This window comes from Nycticebus coucang, chromosome 4 (genome assembly GCF_027406575.1).
Source record: "Nycticebus coucang isolate mNycCou1 chromosome 4, mNycCou1.pri, whole genome shotgun sequence".
Taxonomy (NCBI): Eukaryota; Metazoa; Chordata; class Mammalia; order Primates; family Lorisidae; genus Nycticebus; species Nycticebus coucang.
This window is the reverse complement of record NC_069783.1, coordinates 35,380,488-35,401,095: the sequence shown is the minus strand read 5'-3', so window position 1 is coordinate 35,401,095 and position 20,608 is coordinate 35,380,488. Positions and strand designations below refer to the sequence as shown.

General features: G+C 38.6%; 2 protein-coding genes across 5 annotated transcripts in view; one reads left to right on the top strand and one right to left on the bottom strand.

The window, feature by feature from the left end:
* The window catches only part of CEBPZ (CCAAT enhancer binding protein zeta), a 24,992-nt gene extending 10,805 nt beyond the window's left edge, over window positions 1–14,187 (top strand). Inside the window, exons 5-16 of the mRNA XM_053589799.1 lie at window positions 1,091–1,179; window positions 3,141–3,194; window positions 4,121–4,223; window positions 4,324–4,392; window positions 5,502–5,568; window positions 6,833–6,930; window positions 8,547–8,604; window positions 8,904–9,097; window positions 9,817–9,903; window positions 13,135–13,196; window positions 13,278–13,359; window positions 13,902–14,187. Of these exons, the coding sequence (XP_053445774.1) occupies window positions 1,091–1,179; window positions 3,141–3,194; window positions 4,121–4,223; window positions 4,324–4,392; window positions 5,502–5,568; window positions 6,833–6,930; window positions 8,547–8,604; window positions 8,904–9,097; window positions 9,817–9,903; window positions 13,135–13,196; window positions 13,278–13,359; window positions 13,902–14,041 (1,103 nt within the window). The 3' untranslated portion in view covers window positions 14,042–14,187. The remainder of the gene's footprint in view (window positions 1–1,090; window positions 1,180–3,140; window positions 3,195–4,120; window positions 4,224–4,323; window positions 4,393–5,501; window positions 5,569–6,832; window positions 6,931–8,546; window positions 8,605–8,903; window positions 9,098–9,816; window positions 9,904–13,134; window positions 13,197–13,277; window positions 13,360–13,901) is intronic.
* The window catches only part of CEBPZOS (CEBPZ opposite strand), a 21,376-nt gene extending 768 nt beyond the window's left edge, over window positions 1–20,608 (bottom strand). The window contains exons 1-5 of one of the 4 annotated variants that reach the window (XM_053589812.1): window positions 16,610–18,456; window positions 16,340–16,455; window positions 14,872–14,916; window positions 14,075–14,159; window positions 13,368–13,942 (exon numbers count right to left, since the gene is read on the bottom strand). In XM_053589812.1, the coding sequence (XP_053445787.1) occupies window positions 14,077–14,159; window positions 14,872–14,916; window positions 16,340–16,455; window positions 16,610–16,626 (261 nt within the window). In that variant the 5' untranslated portion in view covers window positions 16,627–18,456 and the 3' untranslated portion in view covers window positions 13,368–13,942; window positions 14,075–14,076. Of the gene's footprint in view, window positions 1–13,367; window positions 13,943–14,074; window positions 14,160–14,871; window positions 14,917–16,339; window positions 16,456–16,609; window positions 18,457–19,772; window positions 19,907–20,594 lie in introns of those variants that run through there. The other 3 variants (XM_053589814.1, XM_053589813.1, XM_053589811.1) reach the window with 3 other exon arrangements.

Genomic DNA, 20,608 nt, shown 5'->3' with positions numbered 1-20,608 from the left:
AATATATATATTAGTTACCCTGAAGACTAAACTGAGAATAATCTTTTAGAAGAATTGATGAGAATTGATGCACATGTAGGCTGTGAGGCAGTCAGTTCATAGTTTGTTCTGAAAATATCCTGTTTTGGCTTGGCGCCCATACCTCAGTGAGTAGGGCACTGGCCACATATACCAAGGCTGGCAGGTTCAAGCCCAGCCCAGGCCTGATAAACAACAATGACAACTGCAACCAAAAAATAGCCAGGCATTGTGGCGGGCGCCCTGTAGTCCCAGCTACTTGGGAGGCGGAGGCAACAGAATTGCTTAAGCCCAGGAGTCTAAGGTTGCTGTGAGCTGTGATGTCACCATGGCACTCTGACTCTGTCTCAAAAAAAAAAAAATCTTGTTTTAAATTTAATACTGAGTTTCTAAAAATATGAACATAAAATCTGTTCCAAATGAGAATTATTTCTGGACATATTTTAATGACAAGTATTTGGAGTACTCTAAAGCTCCAAAAGACTTCAGACCTGTTCTGTCTTCAGGTTATTTCCATCTTACCATTTATAACCTATTTGACTTGGAAATAGGCATCTTTGGGTGCTATTTAGAACTGGGAGTAGTTTTGAAGGTAGTGTTTAGTAGCTGGGACAAATATGCCTGGTTTATTCTAGAGCAAATGCTAGCTTGGATACCAAGGGAACTTGGAGGTTTTTTTTTTTTTTTTTTGGAAGCAGAGTCTCACTATGTCTCACTGCAGCCTCTGTAGAGTGCTGTAGCATCTCAGCTCACAGAAACCTCAAACCCTCAAACTCTTGGGCTTAAGTGATTCTCTTGCCTCAGCCTCCCAAGTAGCTGGGACTACAGGCACCCACCCAGCTATTTTTGTATTGCAGTTGTCATTGTAGTTTAGCAGGCCCAGGCCGGTTCCAAACTGCCAGCTCCGGTGTATGTGACTGGCACCCTAACCACTGAGCTAAGGGTGCCAAGCCAAGCTTGGAGTTCTTAATCTAGGCTGCTTGACTAACTAAGAATGTTGATCATGGTAGTTTTAAAGACCTTTTGGACTAGGAATAAAGCAGTTGAGAAATACTATTTTTTTTGTTCTTAGGTGGCAAGCAGTTAAATACATATGATCCATTCAGTAGAAACCCTTTGTTCTGTGGAGCTGAAAATACAAGTCTTTGGGAACTCAAAAAGGTAAAATAATTTCAAATTGTCTTTAAATTCATTTGTGCTATATATTTTTGCCCTCATAGATTTAAAACCTTAGAGTTTTCATTTTTCTTGTAAAGATAAATATAGGAGTTAATAAACATTAAATTACCACCTTATTGTGTAAGGTGTTCATCTGGTAGAAAATCTTAAATGTGCATGTAAAGAAAGGATGTTCTGATTGGCTTCTAAGTGTTGCTTTTTGTAGGTAGATGATTGCATATATAGACTCAGCAAAATGGATAAATTTTGCCGTTTTTTCCCCTACCAACTGAGCTAGCTGGGCAATTTTGCCTTTTTAAATATACTAGAGGAATTTATATTTCTAATAACCTTTCTGTGATTCCTTTTGTAAAGCCAATAAATATCTTCTAATGAAGCTATTCTCAGTGTGGCCACAGACCCAAGGTATCACTCATTCGTGATACCTTTCCAATAAGTCTGCAAGGTCTCATCTACTTTCATAGTTATACCAAGATATTATTTATCTTTGTTACTGTGTTGACAGCAGCACTGATGGTGAAAACAGACATGATGAGTAAAACCACTGGTTCTTTACATGAATAAAGACAATGGCACCAAACTGCATTCATAGCCATGATAGTCTTCACTGCCACATACTTGGCAGTTAAAAAAAATAGTCCCATTTAAGATGACGCAGTAAGAATTCTTTAGTATTATGACCTTAAAGTGCAAGTCTTTTTAGTATTTCTTTTTTTGAGACGGGGTCTTACTCTGTCACCTTGGCCAGTGTACAGCGATACGTTCATAGCTCACTGCAGCCTCAAACTCCTGGGCTCAGTCCTTCTGCCTCAGCCTTTATCTGCTGGGACTACAGGCACACCACAATATCTGGCTCATTTTCCTATTTTTTGTAGAGACGGGGGTCTCGCTCTTGCTCAAGCTGGCTTTTTAGTATTTCATGTGCATATAGCAAGTATACATAGCATACTTATACTGTGTACCTAACAAAGGTTGTCACGAGTCTTAAGGAAGAGTACTTACACTCTTAATACTGTTGCTGCAAGCTCATCTAGCTTCTTTCTTGTGAAAAACTGACAGACAAACTGGTTGTTTAGGCCTAGGTATTTTCTTCAAAATGAATTAATTGAGTCTGTTACTTCAAACAAAATAACTAGCAGTATTTGCTGGTCAATGATAAAATTCAAGCTTTCAAGCAAAAATAAAAATTTTAGGAATTTTGTAACCACTACTTTGAGCTTGACAGTTTGTCAGTATATAAAAACTTTTCTGCTGAAATTAGAGGTGATACTAATAATGCAATTTGTGTGATGAAATGTGCCAGCATTTGGAAGAAATGCACAACTCAGTGTGTTAGTATTTTTTGAATGGCCGGTTAACATTGTTACAAATTCATGATTGGATAAAAGTTCTAAAGTAGACCAGTTAGTTTTTAACTAACGAGTGCCAAACGCCAATTGAATTTGGTTTTAGTTTCCATATTGCAACTAATCTTCAGTTTTAACGTAGTATTAAAGAAAATTCACAATTATGTGACGACTATTTTCCAGCTGTGTATCTTTGTTAAGTTTAGACTTTCTTCATGTACTTTTAACATGGACTACAGAAGCAAATGAAAGAATCCGCTGTCTTAAGTCAGACGTTTGCAAAACTGTGAAATAATGTTAGTCTTCTCTATTTTTGTTCTGAAAAATACTTATTTTTAAACATTTATATGAATATGTCTGGATTGTTATTTTAGATGAACTGTAAGTATTTAAAATTTTTTATTTATTTTTAATAAGGTAAAGTTTGGGGTCCTTGATTTTTAAGTGTCTGAAATGGTCATAAGACCAAAATATTTCCGATTCACTTTTCTAATGTATTGGCTTAAGATTCAAATTTTTGTATTTTCTTAAATAAGCTACAACTGTAATATGAGTTAACCTTAGCAATATTGACATTATTCACATTTTTCTTTTTAGTTATCTGAGCATTTTCATCCATCTGTGGCTCTTTTTGCAAAGACTATCCTTCAGGTATGTCTCAAGTATTCAGAGAAAAGAAATAAGAAAAAATAAGTAGTGTGGTTTTAGATAATAATTGGTTAAACAGTGTTTCCTCCACCAGACAGAATCATGGACATTTTACTGCTCTTCTAAAGGAGCAGTAACTTGTTTAATACAAAGCAGCAGATAATTTTTCCCACTGTGAGATGAATGGAAATAATGAAAACATAAAACCACCACACTTATTTATTACATTCTGGCTCCTCTGCTGGAGAAAGAATCCCCTTCCTTTTCCCATTTGCTATGTTTGCCATTTGGAGGGTTTGGTTCCTGGATAATGGTTGGATTGCCTAAATTACCAATATTAATAATGTTTAACCATAAAACCAACAGCACATTATAGAATATGTATGGAATACAGAAACAAATTAAATATATATATATATATTTATATATATTTATATATTATATATATATATAATATATATATATAATTAAATATATATATATATGTATTTGTGTGTTTAATTTTTTCTTTTTTCTTTTTATATTTTTTCCAATTTTATTTATTTATTTATTTATTTATTTGCAGTTTTTGGCCAGAGCCGGGTTTGAACCCACCACTTCTGGTATATGGGGCTGGTGCTCTATTCCTTGAGCCACAGACACTGCCCCAATTTTTTCTTTTTTTTAATTTTACTATTTATGCTTTATTGTTTTTTTTATTTTTATTTTTACATATACATGTGGTAATTAGGTTTCCATCTTTTTGCTTTCACAAAATTAAAAGTGTGTTTAATTTTTTCAAGTATAATCCAGGTGAGCTATTTGAAGGGTCATTTATTGCATATATGCCTTTGATGCAATGTAATAGAAGCTTATGTTTGTCATCTTTTTCACACCTAGATGCATAGATAAAATTGAGTTAAGTTCTTACATCCCCCTCCACTTTTCAGGGAAATTATATTCAGTATTCAGGTGACCCTTTACAGGATTTCACTCTAATGAGATTCTTGGATCGATTTGTATACCGAAATCCAAAACCCCACAAAGGCAAAGGTATGTTTCTGTCTGATTTGGGTTTCGTTGTTGATGTTCAATAAACAGTATGAACATGTAACTAGGTTTTACATTATGCTGTCATGATTTTACATTTCAGTAAACACAGACAGTGTTGTGATGCAGCCCAAAAGGAAACAGTTCATAAAGGATATTCGTAGTCTTACTGGTATGTATAAAGCTTGGACAGCCAAGATAGTACACAACAATAACACATAAATTGTTATTCTTTGCTCTACTTTATCAGAACAAAATCTGAGCACCAAAGATATCTATCTTTTGTTCCCAAGAATGTGTATATATTCTAATCTACTGAGTCTTCTTTAAAATTTTATTATAGAGGGCGGTGCCTGTGGCTCAAGGAGTAGGGCGCCGGTCCCATATGCCAGAGGTGGCAGGTTCAAACCCAACCGCAGCCAAAAAACCACAAAAAAAAAAAAAATTTATTATAGAAAACATGTCCAGTGTAAATAAATGGTATGACGAACCCCTATGCATATCACCCAGTTTTAATAGTTACCAGCATTTTGCTATTTGCCATCTTTGTAGCATCTATAGTTTCATCAGCAACCCCTTTGTACATAATTGTTATCATTTACAATTCAAGCCCTTTTTTTTTTTTTTTTTTTTGTGGAGACAGTCTCACTGTACCGCCCTCGGATAGAGTGCCGTGGCGTCACACGGCTCACAGCAACCTCCAACTCTTGGGCTTACGCGATTCTCTTGCCTCAGCCTCCCGAGCAGCCGGGACTACAGGCGCCCGCCACAATGCCCGGCTATTTTTCTGTTGCAGTTTGGCCAGGGCTGGGTCCGAACCCGCCACCCTCGGCATATGGGGCCGGCGCCCTACTCACTGAGCCACAGGCGCCGCCCTACCTTTTTTTTTTTAAAGACAAGGTCTCACTCTTGCTTGGGCTAGAATGCAGTAGCATCATGATAGTTCACTATAGCCTCCAACTCATAGGCTCAAACAGTCTCCTGCCTCAGCTTACTAAATAGCTGGGACTACAGGCACATACCACCATGCCTGGCTCATTTTTTAATTTTACTTTACTATAACTGATGGCTGTGTATTGCCTACTTTTTGCTGTAGCCAGTTTCAAATATTGGGTCTTCTTACAGACTTTTCCAGAGATTGTTCCTTGCATTACAGGATCCCTTCCATCCACCTTTCCTCACAGTTTTGAGATTTTAGAATTCTAGATATGCTGTAGTCTTAAGAGCTTGCATAAAAGGGATTGCTATGATGACTTAAAATATTTAAATTTATTTTTCCAGTGAACAGTAAAGAGTTCCTGGCAAAAGAAGAAAGCCAGATACCAGTGGATGAAGTCTTTTTCCACAGGTACTATATTTCGGTATGGTTTCATTTAGGGAACTACTAAAATTTAGATTTTTAGATTCCATAAAATGCTTCAGTTAACATCAGCATATTTTGAAAAGATCAAACGGTGTATCTTTATCCTTTTTTTTGAGAGAGAGTCTCACCATGTCATCCTCGGTAGAGTGCTGTGGCGTCGCAGCTCACAGCAACCTCCAACTCCAAGCAGCCAGGACTACAGGGACCTGCCATAACACCTGGCCTTTTTTTTGTTGGTGCAGTTGTCATTGTTGTCTAGCTGGCCTGGGCCAGTTCAAACCCACCACCCTCGATGCTTGTGGCTTACGCCGTAACCTCTGTGCTATAGGTGCCGAGCCTACTTTATGCATTTTTATGAAGGGAATTCATAAATCAGTCATTTTGCTACTATCAGTGAAACTAAAGTAAATTTAGGGATTTTTTTTTTTTTTAATAATATAGCATAAAAATTTTGTTTTAAGGATCTGACTTCGTGGAACTTGACCTTTAATTTATTTTTCTAATAGGCTTAAAATCTGCATCAGTTTAATACAGTGATAAGTCTTGAGTAATTCACCCAACCAATGGCATTTGAGCAGATGCAGTAAAATTCATTGCACTACTATAGAAATAAGTCTGGGACCTGCTAGTATGACTACTAGTGCACCATAGCAGTGAAGTACCTGCTCTGTCATCTGGTTGATTCCTTAATTAGGTTTGATTTGCTTAGCTTTTTCAAAACGCTTGGTGGGAATAATTTTGAGGGTGTGATTCCATCTGTAAATTGCTAAGTTTTAATGTATCCTAATATAAGAATTGGGCTAACCATTAAAATAGTTACTTGAGGTCGTTTAGTGCCACATTTTATAATACTCTAGTATGTACATCATTAGTATTGATGCTGAAATGACCTATTACTATTCCATTTTGATTAAAGTGAGTTCAGATATTTTTATGCAGAACTAGCTAATTTTCTCTATTTTTAGTAGAGGTGGGATCTTGCTCAGGCTGATCTTGAACTCCTGAGCTCAAGGGATCCTCCCATCTTAGCTTTTTAGAGTGGTAGGATTACCAGATGTGAGCTGCCAAGCCCAACCTAAACTTCTCTTTTTATATTAAATACGAATTTCACTCAATTATATCCAATTGATGAGTATACTTAAGCTTTCACAATTATGGATTGTCACTAGTTATAGGTGCTTTGTTTTTTTTACAGTAAGATGGGATCTTTAATAAAATTATCAAATAAATAATATGCATTTTATTTTAGGTATTATAAAAAAGTTGCTGTTAAAGTGAAACAAAAACAGAATTCAGATGAAGAAAGTATAGAAGATGTGGATGATGACGAATTTGAGAGGCTGATTGGTAATTTTTTTTACTCATCACTATTAATCTATTTTATTACTATTTGTTAATAGAACATGGAACAGAGGTAGAAATGGCCTTAGTTTTAAAACATCATTTATCTAGGAATATGCAATTCAGAATGGAGATTAAGAAGTACTTTGATAGCATATGGTAATTAACCCACATTTGCTCCAGAAAAATATACTACTTAGTCTGTATACAAAGTCTAACAATTAAGTTCACAAACTGTCCTAGAAAATGTGCTTCCTATCTCATTGCTGAATATCAGTATGGTCACTTTCAGAGTACATCCCTTGGGAATCTCTGCACTGACACCAGTGCTTAGTCCACCCTTTAAAGCAGTTTTGAACTTTTTTTCTGGAATGGCCATCAGAGCTGTTGTTGTATTACCCTTGATGTCCTGAAAGTCATCAAACTTTATTACTTCCTTTATCTTCAAGTAAAGAAAAAAGTCACAAGGGGCCAGGTCACTTAAGTAGGGAGAGGGTGTTCCAACCAATACAGTTAGTTATTTACTGTCTAAAATCTCCCTCACAGACGGTGCTATGTAAGCTGGTGCATTGTTGTGAAGTAAGAGCCATGAGTTGTTGGCCAAGATTTCCAATTAAATAATTTTCCTACCCATTTATTTCTCTGATGTTTACATGGTCTGCTGTGTTTCTTTCAGCCAGCCAATGATTTTGATGCACAATTCTACAAACTTTTGCAGTGTTTTCATCGGTTCTGCTTCTTACTGGCCACCCTGACCTCTCTTCATCAGTGACATTTTGTCCTCAGAGAAACATTTAATCCATGTGTATCACTGCCATTTTCTTCACGGCATTATCCCCATAAACACGGACTAACATTTCCCCATTTCACTTCTACTCTTTCCAGATTTAACAAAAAATATACAAATGTTTGTTCATTGCTCTAATTCAAGCTCCAACATTCTCACCACGGCACACAATGAATGCCACTCAGTAAGACAATGCCACATGTTGACCCGAACACAACTTTGAGACACTGATATATCAAAGTTATGAAACCTTACTGAATTGTTTGTACAGTGCTGCAGGTCTATGTGAACAGTGGCAAGTTTGTGAACTTAATTCTCAGAACTTTGTGTATGAGGAAAAAAATTATTGACAGTACATTCATTTTTTTTTTTTTTTAATTTTGGGATAGTATGTCACTGTTTCCCAGGCTAGAATGTGGTGGTATCACCATAGCTAACTGCAACCTCAAACTCCTGGGCTCAAGAGTTCCTCCTGCCTCAGCTTCCTGAGTAGGCAAAACTACAGGCCCATACCACCACAGCTGGCTAATTTTTCTTTTTTTTTTTGTAGAGATAGGGTCTCACTCTGTTGTTCAGGGTGGTTGACCTCATTTTATTTATTCTCTATAGAAAGAAGCTGAAATTAACTGGATCCTATTTTAGTTTAAGGATTAAAATCAGTTTTCCACAGGCTTATATACATTAAGAAAACACAGCATAATAGTCACGTTTATATCATTTTGGTGTTTATTGTCATAAACAGCCGAATCACAACTCTCTTTTAACTGATTCAGATATAAGACATGTCAACCTTGTTATTCTTTGCTATATCTCATAATTTTATATTCTCTGGCAGACACATTTGAAGATGATAACTGTTTCAGCTCTGGAAAGGATGATATGGATTTTGCCAGGTAACATAATTATATCTTTCTTTACTGTTTTTCTAATATTTCCCAGAGTAGTGTCCCTCAGAATAGTAGACCACAGAACTATGTGATATGTAGGGAAAATACATTCAAGTAACTTGGAAAATGGATAAAGTATTTATTTTGGACTTGTATAGTGCACATTATTAGAATATTTACTCTGAGGAGGCTGTAGTCTTTTCTCTTTTTAAATCATTTAACATCTTACTATCCTGCTAGTCACCAAAACACTACTTTAGAAAACTGTGCCGCCTTTTACTTTACAAGTTGTGTTTTTTTCTCAGCAATGTGAAAAAGAAAACAAAAAGAACTAAGTGTAACCCAGAAGATGAAGATTCAGAAGGTAGTGATGATGAAGTTGGTAACCTGGATGATGATGAAGTTTCTTTGGGAAGTATGAATGAAGAATTTGCTGAAATAGATGAAGATGGAGGAACATTCATGGATATGTTAGATGATGAAAATGAAGACATTCTAGGTAATCATTTTTAAAAGTAAGATGGAAACTAGCTTCTTTACTTCCTCAGCTTTGGGTTATTTTTTTCTGCTGAAGGTTTTTAAAGTAGCGCTGTATTCAAATTCAAATTTTCTTGTTTGGAATTGAAATCTTTGTGTTTTTTTTAAACAGTTGACTTTCGAGTTTCAGACTTAAACCAAACCATTAGTTTCTTCATATAATAGCCATTGAACTGTAATGTTGCCCCTTTTTTTTTTATGGTAAACAATTGGCAATTTATAAGTTACTCAGTATTCATCATAGCCCTATGGTATAGATGAAGGAATTAAACATCTTATTGTTGTAAATTAGCAAAGAGCACCTAAAATTGTGTCTCACTGTGTTCAAACCTTTCTTGTCCCTTCATGTGCCTCTAACACACACAGACTTCCCCAGCATTCCTGTACTTAAATTCTGGACCACAGCAGAAATTGTTTTAAAAAGTTTTATACTATTTGGTCTTATTAATGAAGCTATGTAGTAAATTCTGTACTTGCACAAAATACAAAAATATGCCAATTATTGTTAGTGTCTTAATCTAACTTCTTCCTCAAAGCCTATGCTACTGGAACTATGAAATCCACATGGAACAGTAGTACAGAGCCTTGGCACTGGACTAAATATTTTAGCGTATCTTAAGAGTACTATTTTCCAGTCCTATTGTTTTTAAATTGCTTAATGCCAATGTTTTTGTTTAATAGAACTTGATGGAGGTTGTTCCAAAGTCAGTACTAAGAAAAGTAAGAGAAAAGGTGCAGATGATTTTGATTTTGCTGGTTCATTTCAAGGTAAGAAAATGCATTTAATCTCTTAGAAGTAAGCAGTGTCCATGGGAAAGGTATTCATTATCATTTTGAGAAATGAATTTTCATGAATTGGTTAGTACACTTTAGTTTCATTTTGGGTTTTTTGTTGTTGTTAAAGATGTTTTCATATTGCAAAATAATTATTTTTCAAATATGTGGATTATTTTCCATATATACCTTCAATTATTTTCTCTTCCCTCACATTTAAATATCTCTAGATTATCTTTACAATCATTTTTAAAACATTCTGTCGTATCCAAGCCCTGAATTTTCCAGACACCTGTTGCCTTTTTCCTTTTCTCAACCATTACTCTTTGCCATTTGACCCTTGGAAAAGTCCATGCTCCTTTACTAACTTCATTTTCCCTTTTATAAAATCTGCCATGACAGAACTATTTTAATCTCATTTTATCTTACATAAAAAGAGATGAATTCTTTTATAAGATACACTTTACATTGTACTATTTAGGAGGTGTACTAATAAATGAAAAAGGTGCTATTTCAAGTGACAGTTTAAAGTTCGTGGGTTTTTTTGTTTTGAGACAGAGTCTCACTTTGCCACCCTGGGTAGAGTGCTGTGGCATCATAGCTCACAGCAACCTCAAACTCTTGGGCTCAAGCGATCCTCTTGCCTCAGTTTTTCATTTTCAGTAGAGACAGGGTCTTGCACTTGCTCAGGCTGGTCTAGAACCTGTGAGCTCAGGCAGTCCATCCACCTTGGCCTCCCAGAGTGCTAGGATTACAGGTGTGAGCCACCATGCCCAGCCTCAGTTTAAAGATTTTGATAAAAATGTAGAAAGCAGTTTTGTTTCTTTCTAATGCCTCTGGCTTCTGTTTACCAGTAAAAATGAATAAAAATAGATTTGTAACATTAAATAATAAAAATGATTTTTAAAGATTCTTTTATTGATAGTAGTGTCTCAGAAACATGCCTACAGAATTTTTATCAGCTCTTTCAAATACTGCTACCACTATCATTGTCTACTAAGAATAGCTAGGTAACTTAAACTGATGCACATTTAAATTATAAAATGATTATCTTCTAGATTTTGTCTGCCCTTGGCTAATGTAAAATCACATTTTAATGTTAGCATATACAAAGGCAAAGTTTTTCTCAGGGTCATCCCTCAGAAAAGTGTTGTTTTCCCTCAAGTCCCCCTGAGCCTGTTACTGACAGATGCTCTCTGAGTGACCTTGTTTTGATTACTCAAGTACTATTTCAGAAGATAACAGCCTGAAAGATTTCAAATCTCTATTGAGGCTGAGCATGGTAGCTGACGTGGGAGGACTGCTTGAGACCAGGAATTCGAGATCAGCCTGGGTAACAATAGTAAGACTCTGTATCTACAAAAGTAAAAATTAGCCGGCCATGGTAGCATCCACCTATCCTAACTCCTCAGCAGGCTGAAATAGAATCGCTTAAGCCCAGGAATGCAAGGTTCCAGTGACCTATGGTCATGCCATTACACTCCAGCTGGGTGTCAGTGAGACCTTGTCTCAAAAACACAAAACAAACAAACAAAAAATCTATACCACTTATTGGTTTTGAAGGCAAATTAGAGCATGTCTGACAGAATTGACTAAAACAAAAAGTCACAGAGAACTGATGGGGCGGAGTGGGGGGGGGCCGCGGGGAGTGGATTACCCTACAGTTGCAGCAGTTAGATATCCTTAAGAATAAACAAAGGTTAAGCCAAGTTTAAGAAAAGTATAGAAGTGCATATTCATTTAGGACACAGATACATACCTTCAGGATGCTTGAAAAACTAAAGCAACCTTCCTAATGCATGGAAATGGGTATTTATACAGTTCTTAATATATGCAGTCTGTCCAGAAAGTATCCAGCCATGTAATAGGAAAAATAGTATTAACAATGGCTAGATACCTTCCAGACAGACGCCATACATTTCACTTTAATAGAAATTAATTTGAAATGTTTTAGATCGGGGTTGTCCAACCTTTTTTTTCTCTGCCATGCACTGGAAGAACAAGAATTATCTTGGGCCACAAAAACTAATGAAAGCTAGTTAGCATAAAAAAAGGTTCATGCATACAAACTAAGTCCTAACAAAATCAGCATGCAGACCACAGGTCACGGGTTGGGTACCCCTGCTTTAGTAACTTTTATCAAGGCCAGGTATGGTGGCTCACATTGTAGTCCTAGCACTCTGGGAGGCCGAGACAGGTGGATTGCCTGAGCTCAGGAGTTTGAGACCAACCTGTGCAAGAGTTAGACCCCATCTCTACTAAAAATAGAAAAACTAACCAGGCATTGTGGTGGGCACCTGTAATCCTAGCTACTGGGGAGCCTGAGGCAGGAGGATCCATTGAACCCAAGAGTTTGAGGTTGCTGACACCACAGCACTCTACCACAAAGTGCAACTCGGTCTCAAAATATATATTTTTAACATATGTAGTATATGTTATAATATATATATTATATGCAGTACCAGGGACAATAATAAACTTGTCAAAAATGACCCTGATACAAGGCCATGTACGTGCTTGTTCATAATAGCACTGTTCCTTAATGTTAGAAAATAGACACAACCCAAATATCCATTAACTGATGAAGAAAGTATGCTGCCAGGCCCCGTCGCTCACACTTGTAATCCTAACACTCTGAGAGGCAGAAGCCAAGGCCGGTGGATTGCCTGGACTCAGGAGTTTGAGACCAGCCTGAAGCAAGAGCAAGACCCCATCTCTACTAAAAGTAGAAAAACTAAGGCAAAAGGATCGCTGGAGCCCAAAAGTTTGAGGTTGCTATGAACTAAGATGCCATGACACTCTAGCAAGGGTGACCAAGTGAGACTCTTATTTCAAAAATAAATAAATAAATAAATAAATAAAAGATCTTAAATATGTGAATTAAATTAAGTATTAAAAATAGTTTATTGTATATTTTGAAAAGTTTTATATATTCAAAACTATAGGTGACTTTTAGGAGAACCTCTTTATTTTCACCAGTAGTTTTAAAGTAAATTTTGATTAATGTTCCAATCTGAAAAGCAAGAAGGATATTACATTTTTTTAAATCGTATATTAACTCTTAAATTATTTTCATTAAATGCCAACTACCTAATGGTGCTAAAAGGTAACTGTTGTGTATTTTTACCCAGAAATAATCTTTTAACAAAATCATGTTGGAAGAATCACATTTTTTCAAAATCATTAGATTTATAATTAAATAATCTAGGCTTACAAATTTTTTAGGACCAAGAAAAAAAAAGAAAAGAAACCTAAATGACTCCAGCCTATTTGCATCTGCTGAAGAGGTAAGACTAATGGTCTGCTTTAAGTAGTTAGCTACTCTACAATTTTAAGTTTCCTAATAAATTTCTACTTTTTTCTTTAAGTTTGGCCACTTATTAGATGAAAATGTGGGATCCAAGTTTGATAACATTGGCATGAATGCTATGGCTAACAAAGATAATGCCAGTAAGTAATCTGAATTTTTTATTAATGTTTTAAAAACTAGCTTTAACTTCGAACTTCAGAAGATAGGACTATTTGGGGAGGACCTTTTTATGGTACCATACAACCTGGAAAGGATGGCTTTGTCTTCTCCCTCTTGAGAGAGCCTGAAGAATTAAAATGTATTTAGAACACAGCAAAAAAGAGTACAGACTACAAAAATTACTGTGGCATTTTTAGGAAGGGGGCCTATTTTTGTGTAGCTTTAAAGACATACTTCTGATGTTGTTACTGGTTTTTCTTTCACCAGTAAAAGAGGTGAAAGAAAAGGGAAGAAGATCTTCAGAGCATTGGTTCCTTTTCCTTCCTTAGTGATTTATTTATTTATAAAACAGATTTTGACAATAAATATAGAAGAAAAGCGACAAAAAAGTAGTTGATTTGCTTAGTGGGTGGGAAACCGTAGGCCAGGGCAGAAGTTCCTGTTGCTCAGCAGGATGTTCTGTGTGAGGGCCCAGAGTCTGCAGTGCAGTGGTAGAGGCTCATGTTTTACTCTCCTTCCAAAGGTCTCAAACAGCTTAGATGGGAGGCTGAACGTGATGACTGGCTACACAACAAAGATGTGAAAAGTATCATCAAGAGAAAGAAAAATTTCAAGAAGAAGAGGCTGAAAACCACTTATAAAACTAAAAAGCAAAGAAAATAAGTAATGTAAATTATAAATTAAAATTCTACTTACTTTTAATTTTTGCTGTTCAACCATTTTTCTTGATCTTGCTGCCTGATTCCATACATTCCAGCCTGTTCAATGGATCTGTAATAAACTATAAATAAAAATAGCTATTACCTATATAGTTACATAAAAGTGTTGTTAAACTTATATTGAGAAAAACTTCTTTTGCCATATTGTTACATCATAAAAGAGGACAACAGGACTACTTATATATGTATAAACTCTAGCATCTCTCCTTATCATGGTAGTGAACACTATTTATTGTTACTCTATACCAGATATTGTGCTAAGTAAATACATAAGGTCATCTTGTTCAGTCCTTGAAACAGTCCCATGAAGGTACACCTTATCTCTACTTAAACAGCTCTGAGAAATGAGCAAATCTGAGATAAAAATGATCTTTTAAAACCATTCCATCACCACCTCAGATCTGTCTCATTCCAAAGTCTATCTTTTTGGGGTTTTTTTTTTTTTTTTTGAGACAGTCTCAAGCTGTTGCCCTGGGTAGAGTGTCGTGGCGTCCCAGCTCACAGCAAGTTCAAACTCTTGGGCTTACGGGATTCTCCTGCCTCAGCCTCCCAAGTAGCTGGGACTACAGGCACCCGCCACAACGCCTGGCTACCAAAGTCTGTTTTTAACCACTGGAAGAATTAAGAATCTAGCTCACAAGCTAACTGTGCCCTCCTCATCTAGGTACTTCTAGATAACTCCAGATGAGAACTTTCTCAGAAGAAACAAATAGATGGGAATAATACTGTTGAGGGGTAGTTTATACTTTTATTTTTATTTAAGGAAAAGCTTACCTTCCAAGATTAAGGGAAATTTCTTGCTCATTGTTTGTCTGAAGTCTGATGAAAAAAGAAGTCTTGAAATTAGTCATCAGAAATTCATCACATAAAGTCACAATTTAATGTTAGCATTAGAGTTTATGTGGTGGGAATCAAATAGATTAGAAGTTTGTTTTAAGATCTTTCAAGATCATACACAGTTTTTTAAATTGCTTTTAAATACTATTGGGATGTTTTCTTTATCCCAGAGTCTGATGGTGTAAGAGGTTTTTGGTTTGTGTGGGGAGTTTTGGTTTGTTTTTGCTTAAGAGGGTCTGTCTGTTGTTGGGTACAGTGGTGTCATCAGAGCTTACTACAATCTCAAACTCTTGGGGTCAAATGATCCTCCTGCCTTTACCTCCCAAAGTACTAGGATTACAGGCCTGAGTCACCATGCCTTTAGGCAAAGGTACAGAGATTGTTTTTTTTTTTTACTATCCACTAGCTATCCTGGTACAGTGTTCCCAGTTAAGTAATTTGAGGAAGTGACGGGTTTTTTGTTGTTTTTTTTTTTTAATTTTTTGCATGACTTTTTGACAAGCTCCCAGCATGCCAGTATCTGCAGCAGTAACTATCTGTGCTCCATGTGATAATGTGTTCTGCCTCAGGAGGCAGAACCGTGAAAAATCAAACCTCAGTGATGACCTTGAGCACTAAGATATAAATAACTCCCACGTCACTACTGTTCTAATAATGGAATATGAGGCATAAACCGGTTGATGGTGGCCAGGCAAGGTGGCTCACGCCTGGAATCCTAGTACTCTGGGAGGCCAACCTCAAGGCCAGCCTGAGCAAGAGCAAGACCCCATCTTTACAAAAAAACAGAAAAATTAGCTAGGCATGGTGTGCATGACTGTAGTCTCAGCCACTCAGGAGAGGCTGAGGCAAGAAGATTGTTTGAGCTCAAGAGTTTGAGGTTTTCCTGAGCTATGAAGACCCCTTGGCACTCCAGCTGGGGCCACAGAATGACTCTGTCTTAAAAAAGAAAAAGTTGAGGGCTCTAATATCAAATTTCTCCCCACAAAATGTTAAAGCACTTTCAGTGACAGCATGGGAAAGACTTTTAGTGCCCACTATTAATGCACAGAACACCCTAGCCTGAGAAAACTAGTGACTCAGAAAATAGTGATGCTACTTCCTACTTTGGGTCTACTAATAAAGTATAATGGGCAGGTTAAGTTTCCTCCATCAGCACTCCCAACTAAGCCCGATTAGTAAAACCCATGGAGATGTCAAACGATTTCCATAGTCTACAAGCAACATTTTTAAGGGAGAAATGAGAATCATACAGTCTACTATAATGAATACTTCAATTTCCTTTCTGCCCATAGAACGTTTAATACCTTCAATATGGAGAAGCAATTTCTCCAAAATGCCAGTAATTAGCATCTAAAAGTGTTTTAGCAAACTGTATACCCTCTAGAAAGCATTAACTTCTGATTACCTTGGCTTGTGTTCATCTTATTAAATAAACAATATACTCCAAAAAGGCCCAAAACTTCAGCTACTAAAATTCCTTTAAAGATCTTCTTTGCCCGTGGGTCCATTGTGCGAGTCATCCTAAATTTAACAATAACAAAATGTGTCAACCCGAATGAGCATATTTAAACTTTTAATACCACTTTTATAAAAATAACTTCAATTCATTCCCACAGTTTGAATGGTTTATCTGTGGAGGAGAAAGACTCCCAAGACAAGATAATGTCCTACATACCTAGTTGTCATCTCCATGTGTGAGGGTACAATTAGCCAAAGACATGATTGGATAAAGCACAAAAAAAAAAAAAAAAAAAAGATAAAATTCAAGAGGGCATTGTAAAACTAGTAATTTACAGAACTAAAATTTTAAAAAATTTTAAGAATATAGAATGGTGAGAGAGGTTAAATCAATTTTTTTAGCTGAACTGGGAATTAAAAGATGATCTAATGGGCAAAATAATGTAAAACTCTTTGTAAAGTGTCCTACAAAAGTTAAGATTATTTTATAAGTGTCTATAACTGGGGTTCCTCATTTATTAATACAACATACATTAAACTATGTGAGGTATTTTAGGCATTTTACTAGATTCTAAGGACACAAAGTTGACTCGCCTGAGCGACAGTGAGACCCCGACTCATGAAAAAAAAAAAATGGAAAAACCCAGCCGGGCACGGGCAGCGAGCGCCTGTAATCCCAGGGGCTTCCGGAGGCTGAAGCAGCGGGGTGCCCGCAGCCCGAATCTGAGGTTGCGGTGAGTAACCACGCCCACTGCACTCTGCTCAGGGGCGTAGGGTGGGACCCTGCCTCAACAACAACAACAAAAAAAGTTGATCAATAAACTAATTGGTTCTTGTTCCAGAATGGCTCTTCTAGCAGTCTGAAAACTAACTGCATTGGCCAAGATGCCTGTTAAAAATACACATTCCTGGGCGGCGTCTGTGTCTCAAGTGAGTAGGGCACCAGCCCCCATATACCAAGGGTGGCAGGTTCAAACCTGGCCCCAGCCAAACTGCAACAAAAAAATTGGCGGGCGTTGTGGTGGGCACCTGTAATCCCAGCTACTTGGGAGGCTGAGGCAAGAGAATCGGCTAAGCCCAAGAGCTGGAAGTTGCTGTGAACTGTGATGCCACAGTACTCTACCCAGGGCAACAAAGTGAGACTCTATGTCTCCAAAAAAAAAATAATAATACACATTCCTGGCCGAGTGTGGTGGCTCATTCCTGCAATCCTAGCACTTTAAGAGGCTGAGGTAGAACTGCTTGAAGCCAGGAGTTCAAGACCAGTCTGAGCAACGTATCAAGACCCTGTCTTTACACAAAGAAAGATTTTTAAATTAGCCAGGCAAGGTTGGTAGGCACCTGTAGTGGCAGTTACTTGGTGGGGATGGTAAGAGGCTGAGGCTGCAGTGAGCTCTGATCATGCCTCCTATACTCCAGTCTAGGAGGCACCACAAGATCTGTCTTTTAAAAAAAGGGGGGGGAGCGTGGCACCTGTGGCTCAAAGGAGCAGGGCCCCAGCCCCATATGCCGGAGGTTCAAACCCAGCCCCAAGCCAAAAAAAAAGTGAACATAAATCTGCAATTGTCCACATCCCAATCTCTGGATTCTGATTCAGAAAGGAATGGCACTCCAGCAAATCGCCTTTTAATGGGTACTCCAAATAATCCCGTCGTTTTTGAAAAGGTCTCACTCTGTCACCAAGGCTAAAACTACAACGGCAAGATCATAGTTCACTGCAACCTCAAATAGCTGGGCTCAAGCAATCCTAACCTCAGCCTCCTGAGTAGCTGGGACTAGTCACATACCACTACACCTGGCTAAATTTTTTTTTAAGAGACAAAGTCTGGCCACTGTGCCCAGGCTGGTTTCGAACTGGTCTCAGGTGATCCTCCCATCTCAGCCTCCCAAAGTTCTGGTATTACAGATGAGAACCACCACACCCACCCCAAATAATTTTTACACAAGTGAGGGGGAAAAGCCAGTGGGTGATGACCCAATAGGTGGCAAAACTACAGACCGTTTACATCTTGATTCTCTTTCTGTAATCAAAATAAAAGCTAAACAAAAAGGTTTTGAATCTTTATCCTTTTTTTTTTTTTTTTTTTTTTTTTGTAGAGACAGAGTCTCACTGTACCGCCCTTGGTAGAGCGCCGTGGCGTCACACGGCTCACAGCAACCTCTAACTCTTGGGCTTACGCGATTCTCTTGCCTCAGCCTCCCGAGTAGCTGGGACTACAGGCGCCCGCCACAAGGCCCGGCTATTTTTTTGTTGCAGTTTGGCCGGGGCTGGGTTTGAACCCGCCACCCTCGGCATATGGGGCCGACGCCCTACTCACTGAGCCACAGGCGCCGTAAATTAAACTAAACAGGGAAAAGAGCTAGCTAACAAGAAAACAGAATACACAACTTTTTTTTTTGGAGACAGTCTCAGTATGTTGCCCTTGGTAGAGTGCTGTAGTGTCACAGCTCACAGCAACCTCAAACTCTAGGGCTTAAGCAATTCTTTTGCCTCAGCCTCCCACTCAGGCACCCGCCACAACTCCTAGATAGAATATATAACTCTTAATTATAAAATGTAAACCTAAGTTTTTACTGTGCCCCCCAAGAATAGAACCACTGTTTTTAATCTCAGACTGAAGCATTTACTCCACTCCCTCTTCACAATGCCCAAGAGAGGGAGGTAATTAAATACCATCCTTTCCTAGGATTATCCTGTTAATATCCTTACCAGATGTCCCTACTCCCTTTTCTCTTTCTGCTAATGTGATCACCCTATGGACCAAAGATTAAAACTTTATTATTCTTACATAAAAGAAATGAAGCAAAGGAAGTTACAAAAGAACCTACTTATCACCAAGAGGCCTGCGGGTAGGTAAGGAAAATTGTGCTCTGTTCACTACAATGCTGGACATTACCAACAGAAAATAAGTCATGCTAAATGCACATCTATTTTAATGTTCCAAGTATGAAGAAAAAAAAGTCTGCTGCAGCCAGTTCCATAATTTAAGGACTCCACATAAAACTGTTTTGCTATAAGAGGGCAATACTAAGGGTTCAAAAATTATTAATAGTCTAAATAACTCTATAATAAAGTGAAAGAACCAGACCAGCGCCATCTTAAGAGTTAAGTTTCGCTTTCCTCGCCATTTCACTCAGTACAAAGCCCAGGCAATTCCCGTGATCATGAGACAACCGCCCACCAATCAGGGACCCCCAACCTAACCAATCCAGAAGCGCCCCCTTTGATTCAAGCTGTCGGCTCCCACCCGCTCGCTACTGGGATCCAGGAGCCCAAGTTCCAACTTGCAATAAAAGGCCCTTTTGCTTTTGCATGGGACTCGGCTCCCTGGTGGTCTTTGTGGAGGATTTCGAGATCTGGGCACAACAGAAGCATTTACCTTTTAAAAATATATACAGATATACATTTTACAGGTGGAGCCCCTCCCTTTGGGAATGGTGTTTCTAAGGACTGATAACGTCCGCCCCCGCCGACCAGCAGGGCAGCCTCATCCACCCCAAAGTGAGGTTTACTATGTGGCCAACGGGACACACAGGAGCCCCTCGTCTTCTCAGCACAAGAAGACAAGGTTTTGTAGAAGGGCGGAGCGTAGAAGTTTAAAATGAAGCAGTCTCTGCCAAGTTCAAGGGAGGGCTGCGTGACTCTGGGTGAAGCGCTGGCCCGGGGTGCCCAGGCTCAAGACACACGTGCAACGCTGAGCGCCGCTAGAACCAGGCCGCTTCTCCGTGCGGAAGGGTCCGCCGCAGGGCAGCAAGCAGGCACACGATTCCAGACTGCGGCGTCCCAGTCTGGCCCGGAACAAGGTTTCTCTGCACGACCTCGCTGGGTCTCACTAACACCAGGAGGAACCAAGCGGAGGCCGGGGACAGCGACTCTGGGCTGGTTACCACGTTCCCCAGCCCCCGCTCCTCCGGTGCTCTCCGCTGTCCCCGAGCGCCCCAGCTCCCTGGGTCCGGCTTGCAGCGGACAAGCGCGAGTAGGGAGGGCAGCGCAGGCAGCACCGCCCCGGCCTCCGAGCTAAGGTCGCCGAAGGACCCGGAAAGGCCCGCCTGCGGCGAACTGGAGACAGTAACCCTCGAGTGTCCTCCGCGCGACCCCAGAACTTAGTCAAGGTCTCCCTAAGAGAAAAGCCCTCCGCACTAGCCAAACGGGCCAGCCCTCAGTTAGGCCACCGAGCGGCAGCCACGCGCAGAAGCCTTACCTGAAGCTCGCGGG